Below are 23,196 nucleotides of genomic sequence, written 5' to 3'. Positions count from 1 at the left end.
CCGCTTGCACTCGAAGCCGTTTCAAGGGGCTCTGCGCTCAGGCTCATCCCCTCCTCTACCCTCTCTCCATAAGTCCCTTTCTCATCCTCTCTCTCTCTCTCTCCATTTATTCCTCTACCTCTCTTCCTCCCACCACCCCTCCCTCCTCCCCCTTTTACTGTCTCCCTCACACTCCTCTCCTCACTCACCCCTCTCTGTCTCGCTCTCGGTACCGCAGACTACCTGGCCCTCGTCCAAAATGTGATTAAAGAGAATGATCAGCTCCCTCAGCTCCCTCCTTCCTTCCTCCCTTCCGCTCTCTCTCTCTCTCTCTCTCTCTTCCCTTTTTTTTTTTTTTTAAATGTCTCTCTGTCTTTCTTCTGACCCTGTGTTATGTTCTTGGAGTCTATAGATCATGAGAGGAAAAAAAAACAAAAAAAACACGCGAAAGCAGCAAAATCAAAGGAACTGTAAAAGGATGAGGACTGCCAGTAGAGTCGGCTCCACTTCCAGTAACAAAGTCCCCGTACCCACAACACCACCACCACTCTGCGTCCACGCTGCAGCCCGAGCCTTCTCCCCTTTCCCACTCTTCCTCTTCCCTTCCCTTCCCCTCCACTCCTCTTTCTCCCCTCTTTTGGGCCTGGTCCCTCTGGTCCATAATCATGAACAGGCCCCCGGCACGACCTGGCCCAGCCCAGCCTGGTCTCAGCTCGGCCAAGAACTGGGTCCTACACAGCAGGAAAGGCACATTAACTGGGTCAGCCTAATGTGCAAACTAATGTTTGGAGAACATAGGGAAAAAATTACCCAGATTATTCTGACAGCAGCTGAGGAGAATGTCTGTGTTGCACCATTAAGGGGAAAGCTTGGGGGGAGACGTTTTTTCTTTTCTTTCTTTCGTTCTTTCGTTCTTTCGTTCTTTCTTTCTTTCTTTCTTTCTTTTCTTTTCTGTCTGTCCTTGTCTGAGAATCAGACGAAAGTCAGCTTATCTTGGAGTGAGCCGAGCATAATTAAGAAGCAGAGAGGAAAAGGTGTTGCGGGGAAGTAATCATGATTGAACTACAGCTAAAGGAGGGGAGTGACTTTCTCTCTCCCCGGCCAAAAAACAAAGACAGAGTGCAGCATTGTTGTATCGGTTCATTATACAGTGGGTTTACACACCCATGTTCCATTGCTGATTACTCCAGCGCATGTGGTGATGATGAGGAGTGCACAGGGGTCTGATGTAATATGGCTAAAAGGGATTTGAGCGCGTGCCCCAAAGGGCATTTCCATGTCCATTAATGCTGCCGCCGCTGTATTTTCGCAGGGATGACAGTGCTTCGATTCTTTAAAGGGAGAGTGTTTTCCCAGGAAATTTTCCGTCTTGTTTCAGCAGGCTAGCCTGAAGGGGGTCAGCCAAGAAGTCACCCTTAAGAGGTGATAATCCAATTGCTCTAGTCCTCACCAGATTTGTTTCCCCCCCCCGCCCTCGTCTGGCAGTGTGTTTGTGTGTCTGTGTGTGTGTGTTTACAGAGAGTGTATGCATGCGTGTGTGAGCGTAATAGACAGAGAATGGGGAGGCAGAGGCGGCGAGATGCCACCGGTTCCTTCTGTGTCCGACCCCGGGCCCCATTCTAGATCAGAGAGAGGTTACGGAGGCCAAGTCTGTCAAAGGCACACCTGCAGGGGAACTCCAAAAACCCTGACTGCCAGCTTACACAGGCCCGTTTAAGGTGTGCTTATTTGGAGTTTAACCCTGACATCAAATGTCCTTTCCCTCTCTCCCCCTTTGTGTTTGACCAATGGGCCTTGTGCTCTTTTACTTTCTTTCCTTTCTTCTGCCTCCCTTGGCTCTTTAATCTCTTCCACCACCCCCACCCTCCCAATTCTCCTCCCCCTAATATCCGAACCCCACATCACAGCGAAAGGTCCCTCCCAAAAGGCAGCGAGCGGTTGAGCAGAGTGACTTAGCAAGGCCAGCCGTAGCTTGTTCACTTGCTGTGTGGTTCTTTTTTTTTCCTCTTGTGTAAACCGGGGTTTACACACTGAAGCATCTTTGGAAGCGAGCGGAGCAGCTATACCCTACAGGTAGCGCTTTAACCATGCTGCCACCATCCAAGAGAGTGGGAGGATGATAAAGGAAGTGTGTTACAATCCGAGTTCTTCCTCTCTGCCGCTGATTTTCACGCGCACATCTTTCACGTTTATGCAAAGCTTTTGAGGGCATTATGCACGATAAGCTCATTTTCTAGTCTGATTCCTACTCTAGTACATGCTTTAATGACTCTTAAAGCCGAGGGCTGCTTTTTTAGGCATAATAGCAGTCCCGCGGTCTCTCAGTTTCCACGTAGCCAGAGTGCTTTTTCCACACCTGATCACTTTTGTTCACCCATTTTATGGCTATTGGGGAGCAGGCGGAGGTGAGCGATTTGACAGCGGTTAGTGCCATGAGCCCTAATGTTTATTGGAAGCAAGCGTCTAATAATTTTTGATTACCCCAGAGGAGGTATTAGCCATGTTAGTCAGCAAGGATAATTTCTTATTTACATGCCCCAAGCAGTGAGCACTCCGAAGGAACACTGGGGCTAAATGCGCAACAAAACGAATCAAACATGCCAAACGAGATGCTCCATCCTGGCTGGCTGCGGGGCTGAAGCTGAGAAAACCTTCATTATGCATTTACCATAATTCATTTAGAGGGTTATCAATTTGCAGAATACAGAGGAGATGTTTGGAGGGGGAAGCAAGAAGCACCATATCAAACGCAGGAAGAGAGAAAAGGGAACAAGGGAAGGCGAGATGAAAAGAAGTAAGATATTCAAGGATAGCTCAGTGCCTGGATTCTTTTTTTTTTTTTTTTTAAATGTTGTTCCAATTACACACTTTTCCATGTACTGAGGCAGAACTTGCATGTTAAATGCCGCAATCTCTTCCCATTTTACCGCTGTCACGCTCCGCCCCCTAAAAAAAGCAGAAGCTGATTTCCCTTTAATGAAAGCCATTTGGCCCAGGAATTTGCGTCTACACAATTTTTGTTGAGATTGAGGCTGCACAGAAACGTTTTTTTTTTTTTTTTCAAGCTCAAATATTGTCTCTCTGTTCATTTTGGGGGTCGCTCTTTGTCTGCCTCCTGCCCCTGCTTACTCAAGGGTTTCTTGTGTCTGTCTCTTAGTGTGGATTTCAGGACAGTTACTACATGTTTTCATTTTTTCTCCCCCTGGCAACACACACCGAGCGAAAGAAAAAAGACCTTTTAAAAGCATCTTTCCCTCCGCCACCAGGCAAGGATGACTAAGGCCCCATTAGAACAATTGGAGGAAACTTAGGGAGACGGGGAGTGTTTAAAAGAATGAAAGCGGCCAGAAAACAACACTATCTTGTGATAACCAGTGCTTTCTTTCATTATCTAAACATGTGAAAAAAAACTCCACCTTGGAAAAAATTGCGCTCGCCCTATAGCTTCATTCAAAAATAAAACAATGAAAAGAGAGAGGTAGAAACAAGCAAGACAAGGGAAGAGAAAAAAACAAAACAAAACATTTAACATTTTCCAAAGTGAGGGGGAAAACCTGCATTGTTTAGTACGAATGCTGACTCCAAGGGATGCAGTCCTTAGACAACTGAGTGTCTGCAGGAGACATCTGTGAAGCCTGACCTTGTGACCCCGGAAAGAATGCTCTTAAGGTGGGGGGAAAACTGCCTTTACCACTGCACCATGGCCTACAGGATAGCCCAGGAGCCGCACAACAAACGCAACCTCTACAGAAAAATAACAACAGACCAACAGTCGATGGAAAAAAAAAACAAAAAAAACACAAAAACACAAGAACGAGGGTGAAAAAAAAATGTGGAAAAAGTGTGGAGAGAAACCGCAACAGAGATAGAGGAAAAAAAGGAAAGGCGGAAAACATGTACAGAATACGCAGACGGACTTGATCTGAATTGTGCCTCACAGACCTGGCCGTCTCCTTTTGGCTGCCCCCCCACCCCCCATGAGATCATTTTCATCCTTTATGAGTCAAAAGGAAGCCCGGTTGAAAATGAAAGGTTACGCAAGCCAGAGCCCAAGCCCTCGCAGTGGAGAGAGGAGAAGATCCCTGCTGCAAGGGCCCTGCTGCTATTCAAAAGCACCTGCCATTGTGTGGGCGCCTATCCAGGCCTATTGTTGTGCAGAAATTAGTCGTGCTCCCTTTGGCTCCCTTCGGCTCCAGAGGCATGCGGCAGACCCCCTTGTTGTTTCGGGTTCAGATACGTGGTTGGATAGATGCGTGGCCCCGGCTACCATCACCACTGGCTGTGGCCCTTTGCCCTCTCTCCCAGAGCACAGTATCATTCTGGTTTCTGTTGTTCACGTCTCAAGAACACTTTCAGGCCAACATTCCTATAGTTTTCTCTCTCCTCCTTTTGTACTCCTACTCTCCTTTCTCCTTTGGTGTATATGCTTATTGTTCTTTGGAGCACCCTCATTATACCCATAGTTATATTTTAAGGGCCTCTCTCTTTGATTTTGGTCTCATGGGGAGTGAGTGGTGGGCTGGTGGGAGCTGTAGGGCTGGCCCAGCTCTCAGGGCTCCCCAGCCAGCGTCTCGGAGAGTGGGCTTGGGGGTATTGTCGGGGCTGGGCACCACCGGTGCTACCGCTAGTGCAGGGGGGTGCATGTGAGCGGAAAATTGAAAAGTCAATAACGAAGGCCGCACAAAAAAAAAAAAAAAAAAGGGAAAAGAGAGGGTGAAACAAAAGGAGATGGAGAGCTTCAAAAAGCTGAGAGCTATGGAGCACCGCTAATTAATAGCATCAGAGGAAGACCTCTTTTTTTCTCCCTTCTGGAACTTTAATGCTGCATATTAACTTGCAAGGCGAGGCAATTAAGAGCTCACATTGTGAGTCAGGTCCATCTCTGCTGCCAGACCAACACACAGTAGCCATGTTATATGAGGCAGAACTGTTAATGTCTCTTTTAGAAAAAAGAAAACAAACAGAAAATAGCTTTGTGTGGCCAGGAAAAATACAATCCGCTGTATGATCAATCGTAAATCACCGTGTTAGAGAGGTGTTGATTCATGCCTGCGGTCATTTTCAAGCTAATATTTAATTTTTCTACATGTAAACCAGATGATTTAGATATTAGAGACTACTCTAAATGTTATGCACCAGCACAAAGTACAGTTTCCATGCACCATAGAAGGGACTTAAACCAAAAATAAGTGAACTGGTTTTCAAAAAACTTGTTTCTTTAGTGTAGAATTGCTTTATCTTATATCTACATTCATTTGTTTCTCTGCATTTGTCAGACTGTACCCTTAATCCAAAACATGTATCGCTACATATTCTCACTTTTGTTATGCTGCTAATCAAGAGGGTAAAGTGATGGAACATGAATTTTGGTGAGCCATCGAGGCAGAGTGGCAGTAATATGAACCAAGGCTTTGCAATTTGTATTTTTCACTGCGGTAATAGGCTTCCTCTCTCACTGTTCCCTGCCATGGCAATTTCCACTGCCAACAGCTGTCAAGCCCCTAAAATCAAAATTAGTGCCATGGAATTGGGCCGTAATGAAATGACCTGCTGGATTTACCTTAAGGAGCAGGGGAGGACAGTCAATACTAGCCACGTCAAAACCCCCTTCCTCTGCATGCCGCGGTCCCATTAACGAAAGGAAATAGTCTCAAGTAAATGTATTAAGCACTACTTCCACCTTCTAATTATATTTTTTCCTCCTCTCCCTTCATAATTCATTCACTCTTTCATTAGTTCTTAATATTGGAAAAGGCTTTTAACTGGCCCTTCTGGTCTCGTGGGGTCACCAATTATTTGTCACTATGCATTACAGGAGTGTCAGAGGAGTTCATGTGTTGTATATAGGGATTAAATCTAGTGTCCCACCACAGCTGGGTCTGTTCAGAACACATTCATAGCAGAAACACGAGATTATTTCTATAATTTCACACATGAAAACAGGGATTCCTGTGGCCTCCCCCTCCTCGCCTCTGCTTCCTATAGAAAGAGGTGAATGTGTGCCAGGGCCCAGTGGAGGACACCAGACCCTGGTTATTGACTTGTAAAGGAGCTGGTAGGTGAGGGGTCTTGACAAGACATGAGCGGCTGACTCTCTTGTAAAGCTGTATCTGATTTCTCTGCTAGTTGGCTCCCCGGAGAGACCCGCACTACCCTTCTGTTGATCAGACTCTCACTCACAGCTGTATAGGAAAAACGCGGCGATAAAAAGAATGAAAGGGTAGTTTTGTGAAAGAAGACGCTCCCGTTTTCTGCGCGCCCTGATTCCGCGGTTAAGGTGAGAATGAAGAATGTGAGTGAGGAGGCAAGCGAAATGGATCAGCTGCTGGGTGAAAGAGCTGCATCCTAGAGTACATTACAGTATATATATATATATATATATATATATATATATATATATATATATATATATATATATATATATAAACCTCTTTAAATTAACGTTTTTGCGAGTTGTGTAACACGGACTCCTCGATATCTGCGCCTGTGGAGGCGTGACGGTATAAAAATAACAGAATTGCATCAGCAAGAGGGCAGACAAAGCAAGTATCAACTAAGCGTAAGCCTCGCTTCTCACTGATCTGACTAATTTATGAGGGTAAACTGCGCTGACAGAGAGAGAGAGAGAGAGAGAGAGAGAGGGAGAGATGCAGGTGGAGGGAGGAAGTTTTCATTGACTCTCCAGAGCAGGCCAAGCCAAAGCCCCGGAGGGATCTCTCTCAGTTTGAACTTTATCAGGGGCTACGCTTAATCAATACACTATTGGAAAAAGAATTAATTACTAAAGCAGAATAAAACAGCTGCATTTTAAACCAAGGATTCATCAATTCTGTAATCTCTTGGTTACAGCTCAGGTGTCAGGAGGATCATTTCAACTCCATGTAATGAGGAACTGTGGGAGTTTACCCCCAGCCCTCTGCCGTCCTCCTCCTCTCTGACCCCCACCCTTCCAACCAACACCCAGTTCCTCTCCTATGCTACCTTGCTAAGATATTCTCCTTCCCCTCATTTTCCTTTTCCACCTTCTCAGCTGTTTGTCATCTACCTACAGTATTCTCCCTTTTTTTTTTTCGTTTTCTCTCCTCCCTTGCCACATCCTTAATAGACCAACTGTATCCCACTCCCCCCAACCCACCCCCCAAACCCACTACATTCCCTTCCCACCAAATTCCTGTCTTTGCGGGGATGGGACGAAGGGGTATTAAACTTGAAATCTCTGGTGCGAATGCTGACTGGAACGGGACGTTCCCGCTGCTGCAGCCATCAAGCCGGACATTCCTCCGCTCTGGCTGGGACACCGCTGGTGTTGCGAAAGAGGGGGGGCTGTAGGGATTGGGGAGGTTGGTGTAAAAAAAAAAAAACAATCGGCTGGGCTCGAATTGTAAAAAATAAATATATTTTTTGTGTATATAATCAGCGGAGTGTGACAATCAATGGTTGGCAGGCAGTGCATGGCGCATGGTGAGCACATTTAGACACTGGAGGACAGACGAGGCACACAGGAAAGTATCCCTTGTGTCAAAATAACCTTGGCCGCAGCCACTGCCATCCACCCCTCACAGCCCTTGACCCCAGCCCAAAGCCTGTAAACGGACTGTCCTTGACTGCCCATAATGAGGGATTTCAAGGCAGGTTGAGAAGGGGTTATGGGTGATGAATTGGGTTTTTAGTGAGCTCATTAGGAAGCCAAACAGAGTTTAGACTGGCGGAGCGGGGCAGCAGCGCAGTAATCAGTTCTGCTCGCTTTGTTCCCTGCCTCCAGGACATTTGTGTGAAAAAAAAAAAAAAAAAGAAAAAGAGAAGCAGGGAGGAAAAAAAAAACTTCATGGCATTTGGCTGATGAGAGGGCTGCTGAGCAGAGGCTACAATCTGATGGTTGACTTGTTGATTTATAAACCTTTTAATCCATTTACTCTACCAAACTCCCCCCTCAGCTCTATGGAGAAACCCCCCCCCCCACCCCCGTCTCTGTTATACTCTACTTTGATGCCACTGTCCATCAGGTGTGGCAGAGACGTCCGAGTCATCCTCTTCTCTCTGTGTGTTTGTTTGCTTGGTTTTAGATTGTAATTGAGGGTAGAGAATCACCGCTGATGCCGCTATCAGACATCGCCGCGAACAGTGTAAGCTGTTCTGAATCACCAAACCACACTCCGTTCAAGCTGGTGAACAGCACACAGCTGCCTTTCCTGGCAGTTTAGGTCGAAGACTTTGATATACAATAGTTCCTGGCGGGGATTGTAAAGCCATTTGCAGATGGATCCTTGCGATGCGTTTGCGTGCTCTCCACCGCTTTGTTTTTCTTTTGCTCTGCCTCGTCTCTTTATTCCCCGCTTTCGCCTCTTATCTTTTCAAAGTAGAGCAACTTAGTCATTTTTTTTTTTTTTTTCGAGAGCAAAAAGTGTGGAAGCAGCTTGTTTTACTAATGATCACCCTTGTTTCAATTCAACATAGCCCCACTTGCTTTTGGGAAATACCTATTCTTTAATATTTAATGCAGCATCAAACCTTAGGATTTGGGCATGATTCTCTGTGGGCTCCCCAGCTCTGTTTTTCCATCCTAATAATTATAAATTATAGAGGGAGTCGTGTCAATATGTGCAATTTGAACAGCTAAGAATGAGAGTAGCTCCGTTGTACCACATTTGGCGAGGCGATAAAGGAGGACAAAGTCTGGGCAGACCGAAGCACGGATTGGACAGGTGCATTGGCAGGTTTGTACATTTGTTTATTAAGAAACAAGGGGTGCACCCGAGATTACCTGCGAGACCAATTAGCCCGGTTCGATTTGGAATCTAAAGGAAGAGCGGCGGCGGTGGTGTTGGAGTGCAGGGGGAGCAGGGTGGAGTTGTCAGGGAGGCAGAGAGTGTGAAATGTCTGGTGGAGACCCAAAGCCCTTCATTAGCCACTGATCCCTGTCTGCTGAGTGAGGAGCAGTCATGGGCATCACAGCTCCCTTTTAGTTCCCCCCCAAAAAAAAGAGTGGGGTGAGGGGTGGTGGTGGAGGGTAGCTCCCCCATCCCCTGCAATTTAGCCCTTTGCCATTCATGCAAATTGGGTCCTGACATCTGCAACAGCCTGCCTCCTTTCTTTTATACATCTTTATTCCATCTCTTTTCTCCGGGTCTTTTTTCCTCCTCCTAAATAAAGCCTCCCCCCGCTTAGATGGCAGAGTCTCAACGGACATGCATCCTTTTTACACATATTCCACATCTGTGTGTTCATATTGCATACACATATACGTATGGAGCGAGGGGAAAAGTGAGATCTCAGGAGGCATAAAGAGGCTTTTTTGCAACCCTTAAAGCCCCAATTTTATGATGTCATAAGAAAATAGTTGTTGCAGGTAGAAGGTTAATTGCACCAAAAGTGTGCTCGCTCTAAAGCCTTGGCTAATGTGCACACTTTGTCCAACCAGTGCTAAATTTTAGGTTCTTGGCAGATGATAATCTTATGAAAAGATCAAGAGAGTTCTAGGCAGTGACTCTGGAGGAAAGGCAATAACCAGGCAGCTTGCCCCCCCCCCCCCCCCCCCACCTCCCCTTCCTCCCTCTACCTTCTGGACGAACCACTCTTCTTCGGCTCCAGGGGAGAAGCTGAAAGGGGAGGGTGGCTTTGCTCCAGCCCTTTATTTTGGGTTAAAAGGTAAAATAGCCTAACTGGCTGTTAAAAAACAAGTTTTACCTCCAACCCTCCACCCTCACCCCTCCCCTTGTCTTTCTCTGTGCTCTCTCCGCTTCAACCTCGCCCTCTATGGTAGGGATGTGCACGGTGGGGTCAACGCTGCGACTGTGAGAGGAGAGAGGCCTTGTATCGGCGGAGAGGCGATAGTTATCTCCAGCATTCCAGGGATGACAGAGAGATATCTGCCCGATGGCAGGGTTAGAGGGGGCTTAGAGAAGGGGCGGAGAAGGGAGGGAGGAGAGGAGGTACAGGAGTTGTTGAGCAACTACCCCCCCCCCCCCACCAACTCCGCCACCTCCCTCTTCCCTTCCCTCCCTGCCTTTCTTACTGCCTGACTGCCTCGCTTCCCCACACGTAGAAAAAAAAACCCATCTAATTAGAAGCTCTTATTCCACTTCATTTAAGGGAACACTTAATGATGTGTTTTTGGGGGGAGACAACTACACATTACTTCTCATGCAAAAGGAACCACTCAGTCGTAGCACTCAGGATGCAGATACAGCTGTGTTTGAGATGGAGGTTTGTCCTCGTTTCTCTCGGGTGTCACGGCCGTTGGAGGGGAGAGAGAGAGCGAGAGAAAAACATGGTCGCCTTCTCTCCTTCACCTTTCGCCAGTGTCCTGGTGGTAACGGAGGGGGCGGTGAGAAGGGAGCGGGGTAGTGACATCTGAGTTTGGCAGGGAGACTTGCTGAAGGAGAGAGTTTGTTGTAATTGCTCTGACAGGTTTTAGGGCTGTTAATGACTCCGGCCTGAGCACTACCAATTTGTCAGCATGCTTGCTGTTTACTAAGCTGTTGTTTTATGGTCCAGTGCAAGGGGCTGCTGCTTGTTTAAGCACAGATCAGGAAATAATCAGCGTAAAACACTGGCTGCAGTGGTACAGCCACACTAAAACAGCTCTGTTTAAAGCCCTTCATCTACTGTATGGATCTGAATGAGCGCAGTAAACCATATGGTGCGGTTGCACAAGACACACAAACACACTGATGGGCTACTTGCTGTTAGAAATTGGACTCTCAAGTGTGTGTTTTATCATTAAAGGGATTATGCTCTACTCGTTAGCACTTGTCTGCGTTCTGTGTTATGTGAGCGCGTAGCATATTGCTAGCATGCGGTTCTAGCCAGAAGACCTGTAATCCCCCAGTCGGCGCGGAGGAACGGGGGGCCGGCCATTCCACTAGTGTGAATAGAGCCGGTACGTGTTTGTGTATGTATGTGTGTGTGGGAGAGAGATTTTTTTTGTGTGTGTGTGTGTGTGTGTGTGTCAAGAGCATGTGGTCCCAGAGCCGGCAAAGACCCCTTCGTAAATCCAGAGTAAATAAAAGGGGTAACCAGACGGACAAAAGAGGAGCCCCCACTGCTTCTCTCAATCGCTGCCATTTGGGGGGACTGAATGTGCTAAACGCCGCTTATGTTGGCTGAAAAGTTGTGGAGAAAAAGAGGGAAAAGGGAGGCTCTAAATCCCCCTCTCCTTTTCTCTTCATTCTCCGCGGCCAAGCCTGCATGGCTAGAGGTGCTGTAAAAGGAGGGATGGTTGGAGGGCCCGGTCACTATGGTGTGCTAAAGGTAAAGAAGGGCCAAAGGAGCGCCTGGCACAACAAACCCTCTTAGCTTCTGTTCTCCGTCTAACTTTTTCCCCATGAGTTTTTTTTCCTCCTCATTTGGGTGAGCTCGGGTGAACATGCCTGACTAGTTTGGGCTGACAGGGGGCTCGGGGGGTCTGTTGTAATTAGTCACTTTAACCACAGCTTCCATAAGCCACTGCCTCTACACTCTTGCTTCATTACCCTGAAACAAACGCTGGGGCCTCCCAGTGCAAAATCACTGCACTGCCTTCAGAGTCATACACACACACACACACACACACACACACACACATACACAAACATCTAAAGCTTGTCTGGAGGCTTTTCAGTAGGTGTAATAATAGTATAGGGACCAATAAGTCTGGAGTGTTATTTGATAACTAACCATGACTGGGTCTGAATGTTTTCCAACTATTGACAAGCCATTATTCATTCATGCATGGGTATATCGGAATGGTAGGGAGGGGAGGGTGCTCTTGGTGCTGTGATAGAGTCGTAATATGTGCTACTCACGGCCATATCCATAATGCTTCCAGGGCTGGCTAGACCTTAGTGGCTCCCTGAGGGGCAGGGTGCCTCCCTAGACATGAGGCATGATCTCCAGCATCATTAGGACTCCTCTGAATTTCGGCTTAACTCTCAGCAGAGACTGCAGGACACTTTGTGCTCAACCAGTTCTTTGTGCAAGAAATCCTGAAGCGACCCTGAATGTGCCAACATTAGATAAGCAGAGTGTGTTTACAGTCCTTTCCCAACCCGTTAATGAGCTCAGCCCTGAGACCAATTTACTCACAGGGAGATATATCTGAATGCATTTTTAATAACCACCCACTGGTGATGAGAGAGGGGAATGTATGTGAGCGTAATGTGCTCTTGGACTCGTGCTTGTTTGTTTGCTGGCGTTTTCACTCACTCGCTCGCCCTCATTGCGTCTGGTCATTGTCTTCCATCTTGCCTGATTACACCGTCTCGCCTCCTGTGCATATGAAAATATGCACAAAGTTTCATTGCGAGCACTTTAAGTCAAGATATTGATAGGGCGGGTGAGGGAGAAAGAGGAGAGAGGAGCAAAGAGTGAAGGAAGACAGAAAGAGAGTGGGGAGAGTCGAGGGGAGGGGGGGCTGTCTTTTTTTCCGTCTCCAAGGGCGCTGCTTTTCCAAAAGTGCCTGGGGCTACACTCCAGCACCTCGGCTCCCCTAGGCCTTTCGGCTGCCTCCTAATAGCCAACCCCCATCTGTGTCACATGGCCAGATGATGGGACGCTTCCCCCTGCTCTGCCCTGCACTTTTTTTTTTCTTTTCCTTTCCCCATTTTTTTCAGAGTGCACATCCACACAGGTTAGAATGGCAGAGTTGCCAGGGAACAGTCAGAAGCCATTAGCGTTTGGGACAATTTGCCCTGCAGCGTTCCTTCTCTCGCTCATAAGAAAGGAGTGGGGGTGGATGCAAAGCACCAGCTCTCCCTTAGATGTAATGAGGTTGTGCAAGTTGGTTCTTCTTTATTCTTTTTCTACCCCTTCTTTTCTTCCTTCTGCCTCTTCTTGTTCCTCCTCTTTCTTCCTTTGTTTCCGTTCTTTGCACCTTCTGTCCAAACTTGACTTTCCCCTCGTTCTGTCTGAGCGCGCTTATGTCCACATGTATGCATTAAATCAAAAACTACCATCAAAATCTCACGCAGAATACATGACTCGGATGCCACACGTCTGATCTGTGTACACATGACAGCGTCCATGTGCAGGTGAGAGAAAGACAGAGGGAGAGAGGAGCTGAAAGGCCTTGGAGTCTTGTTTCACCCTTGCGGGCGAGGGCAGGAGGCAGCAAGCATGCTGGGTAATGAAGTGACAGGTCAGTCTGTAAATACGCACGGGTCGCTCTGGCCCTGGCCAGGGGGGAGGCTATCGCATTGCAGTGAAAATGGAAACGTCAATAAAATTAATCTGCCAGCCTTTTGGCCACTGTGTGGTTCCATTGGATGAGCCTGACTGCTCACAGCAGGAGAGGGATTTGGAGACTTGCTCGAAAATCAACACAAAACCTGGCGGCACACAAACAAACAACCAAACTGTGTATCAACATTATTCAGTGGAGCTCAAAAGCGGAGAAACAAGAGGAGGGTAGTTAAAATTCACAGCTCACTAGTCGTGTTGTTATTGAAGTTTTGGAAGCAAACTGGGGGAGTTAGACTTGACTTCCGTCTGGGTCGCATTTCTCAGGAAACCCCTCACAGTCAGGGTAGGGCTACGGCCAGACCAAAGTTTATTGTTTTAGGCTTTCCTGAACAAGGATTCCTACTTAGCCTGGGATTTACGGCATTTGCCACTAATGAATGCCCATTCTACAATTACAACACCCCCTAGTCTGTGTCCCCGTTCCCATATGTCCTTCACGGGGGCTGTTGCTTCTCAAACTTCACACAGGGAGCGCAAAGTCGGCACTTCTCTGTTTTCCTCTCTCGTGTGGCTCTGCGCTAATGATGTGGAAGGAAAACACTGTGCACCGAAAAGAAAAGAAAGACAGGGAGAGAACAAAAAAAGAGAGGGAAAAACAAGGGGGAGGAAAGAGAAAAAGAAAGTGGGGAAAGTAGTTAGAAGTGAGGGCCCCTGCTGTCCTTGTATTCTTCATTTATTTTGCATTTGATTACACCACCAGTCGGATCCTTTTTCTTTCCCCCCCTTTTTAATGTTATTAGTTCAAATATTTATGCAAGATTTAGGCTTGTATAGGTGGTTGTGATTGATGCCTCCCCAAAAACAGGAGGACAAGCGAGTCTGAATTTTGAGAACGTCGGGGTCCTTCTCTGCCTTAGTGGAGGAGTTTTTCAGATACATAATTTAGATGCCCTCAAGGAAGGCTTTCAAGGCATTTGTGCCCGGGGGCAAGAAAAAATAACTATGACTGTTAAAAGTAAATCATTTTTGCTAATGCACAATTAATGCCGGGGGAAGAGGAACAAGAAAAAAGGCAAGGGACAAAGATGGAAACTTCGATTTGAAGGAGAAATCGTGTCCGGGTATGCGCATGTTTTCCTCTGGAAATCAAACGCTGATGGACATTAATGCAGGCAAAGCCGCCGCTGGCCTGTCATGCTAATCTTGTGGCGGAATGGGGAGGGGTTGCTGCGAGGGGAAGGGAGTGGGGAGAGTCGGGTGTTTGGGGTGGGGGGAGGCAGACGAGTCCATTATGTGCATCGAAGTGCAACAATGAACCACCCCAAATCACATCCCTACTTTAATACTCATGCGCCTCAACTGGATGCTGTGAATTATCAACGCCTTTGAGTTTTGTTTGCATGCTGAATGGATGAATGTCTGTGTATGACTGTATATGTCTGCATAACTCTTTCATGTCCCCTTTGGCTCCCTTTTTTAAAGAATGAAAAAAACTACATTATGTCAAGCATGCAAATTTAATTGAATTAATGACATGAGTCCGAGTCTCTACTGTACATGAAGGCTCCTTGTCCTCTTTTTTTTTTTTTTTTTTGTCATTTCGCTCCAGTTTTTTTTTCCCTCTCCTCCACCTCTTACTGTAGAACCGGAACGAGGAACCTAGTGTTTCAGCGTCCAACCATAACATTAGAGTCATTAACCCCTATTCCCCTCTCCCGTGCTCTGGGGTTTACAACAACTCAGCTAGGCCTCTGTGTAAAACCCTTCACTCTCTGCACAGGCCTTCATCTAAGGCCATCTAAATCCCCCCCCCCCCCCCCAACTTTCATATCTCCGATACACAACACTGGCTTTGCTGCAGCGATTCTCTCGGCCTCAGCACAGCGCTTACAAATTCCTTCCTAGGTATCCGTGGTATTTGTCCATTTATCCGTATTTCATAACCCTTAAACTCAGCTTTGACTGTATTTCTGTTTCAGCTTTGAGACATTTTTAGATCAGGATATTTTTTTTCTCCCTTGTATTCTGAGTCAGTGTTGTGCTCTGGGATGTTATTTAACCCTGGGTTTGGTTTCCATCCAGGAGATGGCTTAGACAACAGCGTTGCATCGCCTGGCACAGGGGATGACGATGATCCAGACAAGGATAAGAAGAGGCAGAAAAAGCGTGGCATTTTCCCCAAGGTGGCCACGAACATCATGAGGGCGTGGCTCTTCCAGCATCTCACGGTAAGCGAAAAGCCCTTAACTTTTTTGAGAGGTAGAAACACGCACACACAAAGTAAAAAAAAAATCATGCACACACACACACACACGCACCTGTCACACTGTCATTACTGAAGGGGGGGAGTAAGTGACGGCAGTGCTGTGATGCTCACCTGTCAGCCACCTGTCAGACGGACACAGTGACCAGGTCAATCTAATCAGTTTGGAGTGTTTACCCGGCTCAGCACTATATGAGTAAGAGAGACAATCCATGTCATTTACTCCCAATGAGAGGTGCACTGTTTGTTTGGCCTGAAGAAGAGTGTTTTGGGTTTTATTTTATTAAGTGAAGGGGTGGTAGTTACTGGCGAAAGACTGTGAGCGTGAGTGTAACGATTTCAGTTGAGTACAGTGTCAAAATCTGTCATTTTTGTGGGTGTGTAGATGTTTTATGGGCTTCAGATATGTAACTTTCCGGCTATGTCATGCAGTTTTGAATTGGAGGGAGCACACATCTTGATCAGTGTCTCTTTTCGCTTTATTTTCTTCTCATTGCCATGTTTAAGGAATATATTTGTTTGCCAGACGACTCCTTCAGTGAGCACAGTGATGCTGCATGGCTTGGATTAAATATTCAAATGCCACAGTAGTTCAAACGTACTCGATAAAATGATGAAATACTCTCTTTGCTTGGCTGTTCTATCTGTCCGTCAACCTGCTTTTCTGTCTGTCTGTCGGTTGTGTGAAGTATTTGGGAACGCGCCACATGTCCCCCCCATCCCTTGCTAATGTCAGGACATTATCAGAACATCAGGCTGTATTGATTTTGCGAAGCAGATCAGATTTCAGGAGGAGATGGCCACGCCAGGACACGTAAGCTGCTCTCCAAGCACATGGCTAGCTGTCCCTGAGATGGAGGGACAATGCAGAGGGAAAGTACAAGAGACTTAGTTTGGAGCTCATCCATACATTTATTTAGGAGGGTCGGGTGCACCCCCCTCCCCCATGCACCCCTGTACCCAACAACCCCGCCTTTACCAGTGCCCTCACCCTGCCTAAAGCCCCTGTACCCTGATTACCTAACCAAAAGCCCAAGTAATGTGTGGCCAGCAAATACGGCCTAATTGAAAGGGCTGTAAATCCATTACATATTGGTCAGGGATAATCAGGAGTGCTTTAATCACTTTTATCTATTCAGGAGCAGTGAAGCTGCAACAGCAAAGCCCTGAGCCTCGCAGGCCTTAGCGGCTCCACCACGCCAGTCTGCATGCTTATTATTCTCATCATTATCAAAATGACTTCACAGCTGTTCACAGCTCCATCGCTCCCTGACTGGAGACCTCTCACCCAAAAAAAAAAAAAAAAAAACACCATACAGGCCGAGCTCCATTCAGAGGCAGAGGGCAGGAGGGAGGCTGAACTTTTTTTTTTAATTATTAGAGCGTGTTTCGGCTCCCTGAGCTTAGAGTAATGCCACTCGTCTGTAAACGAAGGGGGACAAACAGAAAAGGGGCAAATTGCTGAATTGAAAGTCAGACGTACTATCGCAAGACTGGACTTAAAGTTTTCTTCACCGTTCAGAATCCGTCCTCACGTGGCTTCTGCAAAAGGGCGCAGTGAGAGATGGCAGAACGAGGCGTACAGCGCTTTTTTCAGAGGAGTCGCCGGCAATTTTCTTTAGAATTGTTTTAAAATCGAATTGAAAGAGTGGAAAGGAAAAGGATGGGGGGGGAAAGGGCCCGGTGGCGGGCACAGGCGCATTTTTTCAGCGAGCTGGTTAATTCAGACGGAGCAGAGCTTTCAAGGCCCTCTTTTTCTCTGTACCTCTCCCCCTTTATCACATCCCCTGCTTGTAGATGTTCTCTCCAATCTTTATTTGTTTCTTTTGTGCAAGGCCCTGGCCAGTCTTGTACAAATAATAATCCCTCCCTTTTAACCTGCCTTCATTTCTCTACTGAGGAAGAGGACTAATTGAATTATCCCCCTTCTCTTCTCACCATCCAATTCTCCCACCCATAAACTCTCCCTCTCTCTCTCCCTCTCTCTCTCTCACACACACACACACTCACACCCATTAGCCATTCTCCTTTCTTTAAATTTGTTAAGCAAATGTATTTGCCATTGCTGGATGCGTTTGTGCCGGCTTGAATTCTTGGAGACTTTGGCCCCTGAATGGCCTATAGCGGCATTCTGCCATTCATGCATTCATTAACTGAGGGGTGAGGAGTGAAAGGAGCGGCCTTGTATTTTCTCAAACCGCGGGGCCAGCATGGAGCTCCTCGTCCGTGAGCCGCAGGGGTCTCTCTACATATGTTCTCAACATCCAGCCATTGTCACGTCTTCTTAAAAGCTCAAAAGGACAGGGACCCCCCTCCACACACAGAAAAACAACACAGGCCAATAGTAACAACTGTTGGCTTTTGGATTCAGTATAACAAAATTGCCCCCTCGCCCCTCTTCCCTCCCGCCCTCCCTCGCTTCGCTCTGACCTCACTCTCTTTCGGGAGGAAGATCGCTCTCTCGATGACAGTCGTGTATAGAAAGTTACCTCATTATCGACAGCGTTTTTTTTTTTTTTTTTTGGTGCCATAAAAGTCTGGCAAAATATGCAAAGATTCCACAGTTCCTCATTGGAGTAGCTGTGATAACCCTGACCTCTTTTTTTTGTGTCGAGCCCAAACACACATGTACCGGAGAGCACGTGAGCTGGCAACCTTAAATGCCCCATATGTAATTGGCAAATGGCTGGACAGATCAGCTGGTGTTATCTGGCAGAAGAGGGTCAGACCGTCTCTCTCCGCTCCCTCCTTCTATCCTCCCTCCCACTCTCTAATACCCCACCTCCCCTCCCCTTACCATGAGTTTCTGGATGTCTTCCAGCCACATTAGGGGGAAGGAAAATCCCAGACTGTTGGTATAAGCTTTTCAATACTACAGGGAGATTATGTTATCAGAAAGGTAAACTTCACTGTTAGGGGTAAAATGTTCTACTGCACTTCAAAAGCATGGACTGCAAAATCCACTAGAGGAAGCCGGAGCGAGGCGGAACGATGGCTGGATAGAGGGAAGGGGAAGTGGAGAGAGAAGGTGGAAGACATAAAGGAATCAGTGATGGGAGTTTTGTCTTATTGTTGCGCAGGGTGATGCCCTTTTGTTTGGCAAAAGCAAACTCTAAAAGCTACAATTAGCCCCTCAGCGCCCCTGGCCTTCCTTCCCTCTCACCCCCCCGCTAGCCCCTGCTAGCCTTTACTCACCCCTGTAAAGACAAGGGTCGGCCTCGCAATGAAAACAGGAAGCACTCAAATCCAAAGATACCACTCTGGGACTCTGAGGGTTTACACTAGTCAAAAGACAAGGCCAAACACCTATGAAAATAAAAAAGGGACCTCAGGAGCAAACTGGCCCACATGAGAGTTTGGCACACGTGTGTGTGTTAGTTAGAGGGTGGGGGGCAGCAGGATCGAGTGTGAGAGGGGAGAGTGGTCAGTCAGATGAGTAAGTAGGTAGCCCTCTCAAGCATCAAGCGTCTCAGGTTTTGTGCCGGGGCCACCCTTTGGCCTGGGTGTTTGGGGGAAATTCTGTTAAGCTGCTAAGCCAGGTGTATTGGTCCCCTGGGCTCCTTGAAAGGGAAGTGATATATCCCCTGGTCCTTGGACTATGAGCACTGGAACTGTGTGTTCAGACAAGACATGTCCAATGCATGCATTAACTTTTTATCATCCTTAAGTGTAACACATTTTTTTTTAAATATGTGTCCTTCATTTTAGTCTTATTGACATTAAAATCTATTTTTCAAGAGCGAACTCGCCAAGACAGTTTGACAACAAATACAAACAGACCAACATTTATGTGAAATGCCAATGTTGAAATTTTGGCTACTGGACGAAAAATCTACTTGCCCCTAGTCAATTTGACTTGCCCCTGCACATATTTATTTAATGTATTAGCCTATATCACATAACAACATGGATTAAAGTCAATTGTCACATTTAATCTTTATATTCTTGCACTCAAACTTGTTCCAAACACCACAGTACAGTTTTGCTCACATTCCTCTTGCACTTCGGTTCATAAATGTCTTTATCTGCTGCCATTTTGTTTTTGTTTCTGCAAGTGCTCGATAGTTTTTTGTGCACATGAGCAACCTCCAACAGAGCTGAGAAGTCAGCGAGGTGGCTCACTCCCTAATTGCTTCCATCATCAGTTATGGAAATTATTCCGGGTTTTTTACCACCTGCCCACCTGGACAAGTTAGTTGCTAGATTTCACTGCTGGACGTTGCATTTCACTTTCCCCCGGGTAATCCTTTCATTGACCAAGAGTACTGTCTTCTTGTTCCCTTAAATTCCCCTGTAGTATTCAGCTCTGACAATGTCAGGTCCTTCTGTACATTTTTCCAGGAAGAAGAGGCGACTTATTTAAAAGCTTTTTATGCCTAGTTCTCTAAGGGACCAGCATCAGAAGAAGATTGTAAGAGTGCAGGCCATATTGATTTTTGTTTGAACACATGTATGTCTGCAGATAAGAAGGAATCAGCCCAAGGTGAGATTTATATATATATAAGCCAAACATGCCAAGGTAGGCAGAGATCCAGTGATGGCCATTTACCAGCAGCATACATAGTGCAGTGGTATATGATTCTTTATATTTTTTTAACTGAACTGATTCTTCTTGTCTGCACTTCTTGTAACCAGGAAGAACTCACAGCAGAGCTCAAAAGATGCCCCGTTAATACACAGGCATTAATCAGAGTGAGGACAGATCACACTTTGCGAGGAGATGAGCGCATTGTGCTGCAAACATCATTAGACACTAGTGACAGTGGCCACCCCCGCCCAATCCAAGCCCAGCATAGCATTAGTCTCCATGACAACAGGGTGTCATCGCCAGGTCGAGCCCTCCTAGCTGCTCTCTCGACCGGCCTTTATAGATGCACATAAAAGAGCCAGCTAGGGTCATTCACAAGACATGGGTGCAGGCAAGGCCGAACCCTGGCAACGGATGTTTGTCCCATACGATAAACAAGTGTACGAGTCCATCCCTCAAAAAGAGAGGGCATGTTGTTTGAGTAGACTAAACAAGTCCGCTCTGTAGTGTCCCCAGTTTTGTTTAAGCTCCTCTAGTCCTTCTAATCCTCGTGTGTTGTTCCAGTACAAGCAGCATTTAACTGGTGGAGCCACACATCTGCAAACAGTTTGAAACACCCAAGCCCTTTCTCCTTTTACATTAAACTGCTGAAAGCTGTTTATTCCATATTTGCCGGTTCTCACTTTGTCTTTCCAATACACAGGGCACGACACGTTTTTTTTTTTTTTCATCCATGGTGGAGTTTATGTACTTATCTTTGTGATTCAAGTGATTTGTTTGAATTTTGAGTAGATTTCTTTTTGCTTTGTAGCCCTCTCATATGATATAAATTAACCTTTTCCTGACAGAAATATTATAAAGAAGCAACTTATTTGTCAGACGTCGACAAATCTGTTTGCTTTTCACCTCTTTAGGTTATTTAGATGAAGAGAGGGTGGAGACAATGGAGGAAAAGAAAAGGGGGGGGGGGTTTAGGAGTAAGAGCAAAGGGTGAGGAGTGGGGGTAAAGAGGGGGTTCCTAAGGGTCACAGAGGTGGAGGCCTGGAGGAGGCCCACACACTAATCTGTCATGTGCTCGTTTGCCTCGGAGCCCAGAAGTCAACTCTCCAGTCACCCGTAGAAGCCCAGGCGACAGTTTGGTTCACTGCCGCTGCTCAGATGTGTGACTATCAGCAGGAAAAAGAGTCATCACATTACTACTGTGACAATACCCATTGCTTTAAGTGTTTACAAAACAGCCGTTAGTGACAATATGACAGCATAGTTTGGCGGTGTTTAGCGCGGGAGCCATTGAAAGTCATTGATAATGACTGTGGAGGAGCTCTTTAGGGTCGGGGGCGGTGGAGGCTCGGTGCCTAGCCATTGTCTAGTTGCTGTGTTCCTACGTCGGCTGCTCAGCGACCCTGGAAAAACAGAGACCCAAGCCGCCTCAGTCTGCCATCTGTTCCTCCACAGCCGGGCCGCCACGCCACAGACAGACCTCACAGGAAAAAACCCAGACACTCCGACGCTGTAATGAAAAGATACTGAGGAAATTCTTTAATTCTCACCTTCATCAGCAAATTGGTGTCAACAAGATGTTGTTTTATTTGTAAGAGGGAGCAGAGAGAAAAACCAGAGTGAAAGTTTAGAAGGGGGGATCCGGTGACTTCCCCTTTTCGCAGGCTGTATAATTATATGACGGGCCGCATCAACTTTGCCATTTCACTGCACAGCGGCTTTGCGGTAATTTCCCAGTGTTAGTGTGTCACAGCGCTGTTTACAGTGTGCTTTGGCATAGCTGCTAGCCGTTCCAGAGGTTTAGTGCTGCATTAGAATGTAATAAGCCCTAATTCGTTTCATGCTCCGACATCAGACCTTTACACTTTGCCCCCTAATCCAGATCTGCCGTAGTTCCACTTCAAAGCCAACTCACCCCACGTGGAATCCACTGACGTATAAAGCACGGCGTATTAACCTTGCATACACTATGCGCCGTGTGAAGAGAAAGAGCAGACGTGTTTGCTGTGTTTTTTTTTTTTTTTTACTTTTCATTCAAATGGGGTTGCGAGTCCGCAGCATGAGCATCGCGTCATGGTGCATGTGGAAATGCAGCAATTCCTGCGTAATTCCAATGCTTCCTCCTCCCTTTTCCCTCCCTCCCTGTTAATTTTCACTCCTGCTGTTTGCATCTTAATGCAGGTTGTTTAATGAAGTAGCAGAAATGAGTGCCTTCGCTGAGGGACTGTTTACGACACGTTCACGGAGGTGATTAAGCTGTGTGAAACTCAACAGTGTTTTGTACCGAAGGAAGAAAAAAAACAGAAAAGATAAGAGCATCCTGCAACTTATCCTCCAGCCAGACAACGGTTGAATTTGATGTATTTCTTTAGATGAGGTCTTTACAACAGGGGCATCCTCATTGAGGTAGAGGGGCACAGCATGAGCTTGACCGGCCCTTGCAGAGGTGACTGCACATGCCCTGACCGCAGCAGAATGCAAACAGGGACAGGCCTGTGGAGGGTAGTCAGATTTATAAACTCACAGCTCTTGAGCGGCCAAAGACTGCTGCAAATGCACAAAGCTGAGGAGACATCTTCAAGGCCCTGTGCTCCTCTGAGAATAAACCCCGAGCCGGCAACGTTTCCCTGCCTTCAGCACGGCAGTGCAAACCACTGCTGCTGTAGTCATAACACTGATCCGTTGGCTGGGACCTGGCTGAGCTGACTCTGTAAGAAGCAGGGCTGAATGACGTCATGTGTAATATGGGATCCCGTAAGGAAGTCTGTGATAGCGTACATGCCCCTGGTGGAAAAAGCAGGGTTATTAAGATGGTGGTAGCTGATTTTCTGCCGCTTTCCCTTTTCTACACTTCTGGGGTTATCTTACTCATAACAAAATGTATAAGAGGATTTTGGTTTCACATCTTAGAGCAAGTTTCCTTAAATTACCCCTTACCCTTCCAGGGGTACCGCCCTGCAGGCTACAGCCTCATCCCCCCACGGTTGATTGCGGGGTTGTGGCAAGAGCTGCGAGAAAACGGTGGCTGCTGCATGCTGGGGGACCATGGAGGCCAATGAGATTCTGCTGCAGGCCTCCAAGCTGCCCCAGCAGTGCTTTGATATTCATCTCACACCAAGAGAAGAAAAAATGCAAAAGGGGAAAAAAGGAGCAGCACAAGTGCGGAAACGGCAAACCAGGCTAAAAGAAGGGAGGGAGGCGAGGAAAGAGGAAGAGGTTGAGGGATGGAGGCACGGAGTAGAAATCAAAAACAGACCTTGTGTTGCAC

General features: G+C 46.8%; 1 protein-coding gene across 7 annotated transcripts in view; it reads left to right on the top strand.

Moving 5' to 3' along the window:
• Nucleotides 1-23,196, top strand: part of meis2a (Meis homeobox 2a) — an 82,399-nt gene that overhangs the window by 19,755 nt on the left and 39,448 nt on the right. For 6 of the 7 annotated variants that reach the window (XM_037071975.1, XM_037071976.1, XM_037071971.1 and 3 more), the window contains one exon: nt 15,220-15,365. In XM_037071975.1, coding sequence (XP_036927870.1) covers nt 15,220-15,365 — 146 coding nt within the window. The remainder of the gene's footprint in view (nt 1-15,219; nt 15,366-23,196) is intronic. The other variant, XM_037071972.1, reaches the window with a different exon arrangement.

This window comes from Acanthopagrus latus, chromosome 16 (assembly GCF_904848185.1).
Source record: "Acanthopagrus latus isolate v.2019 chromosome 16, fAcaLat1.1, whole genome shotgun sequence".
Taxonomy (NCBI): domain Eukaryota; kingdom Metazoa; phylum Chordata; class Actinopteri; order Spariformes; family Sparidae; genus Acanthopagrus; species Acanthopagrus latus.
The sequence above is the reverse complement of the archived record's forward strand: the minus strand, read 5'-3'. Positions and strand labels throughout refer to the sequence as shown.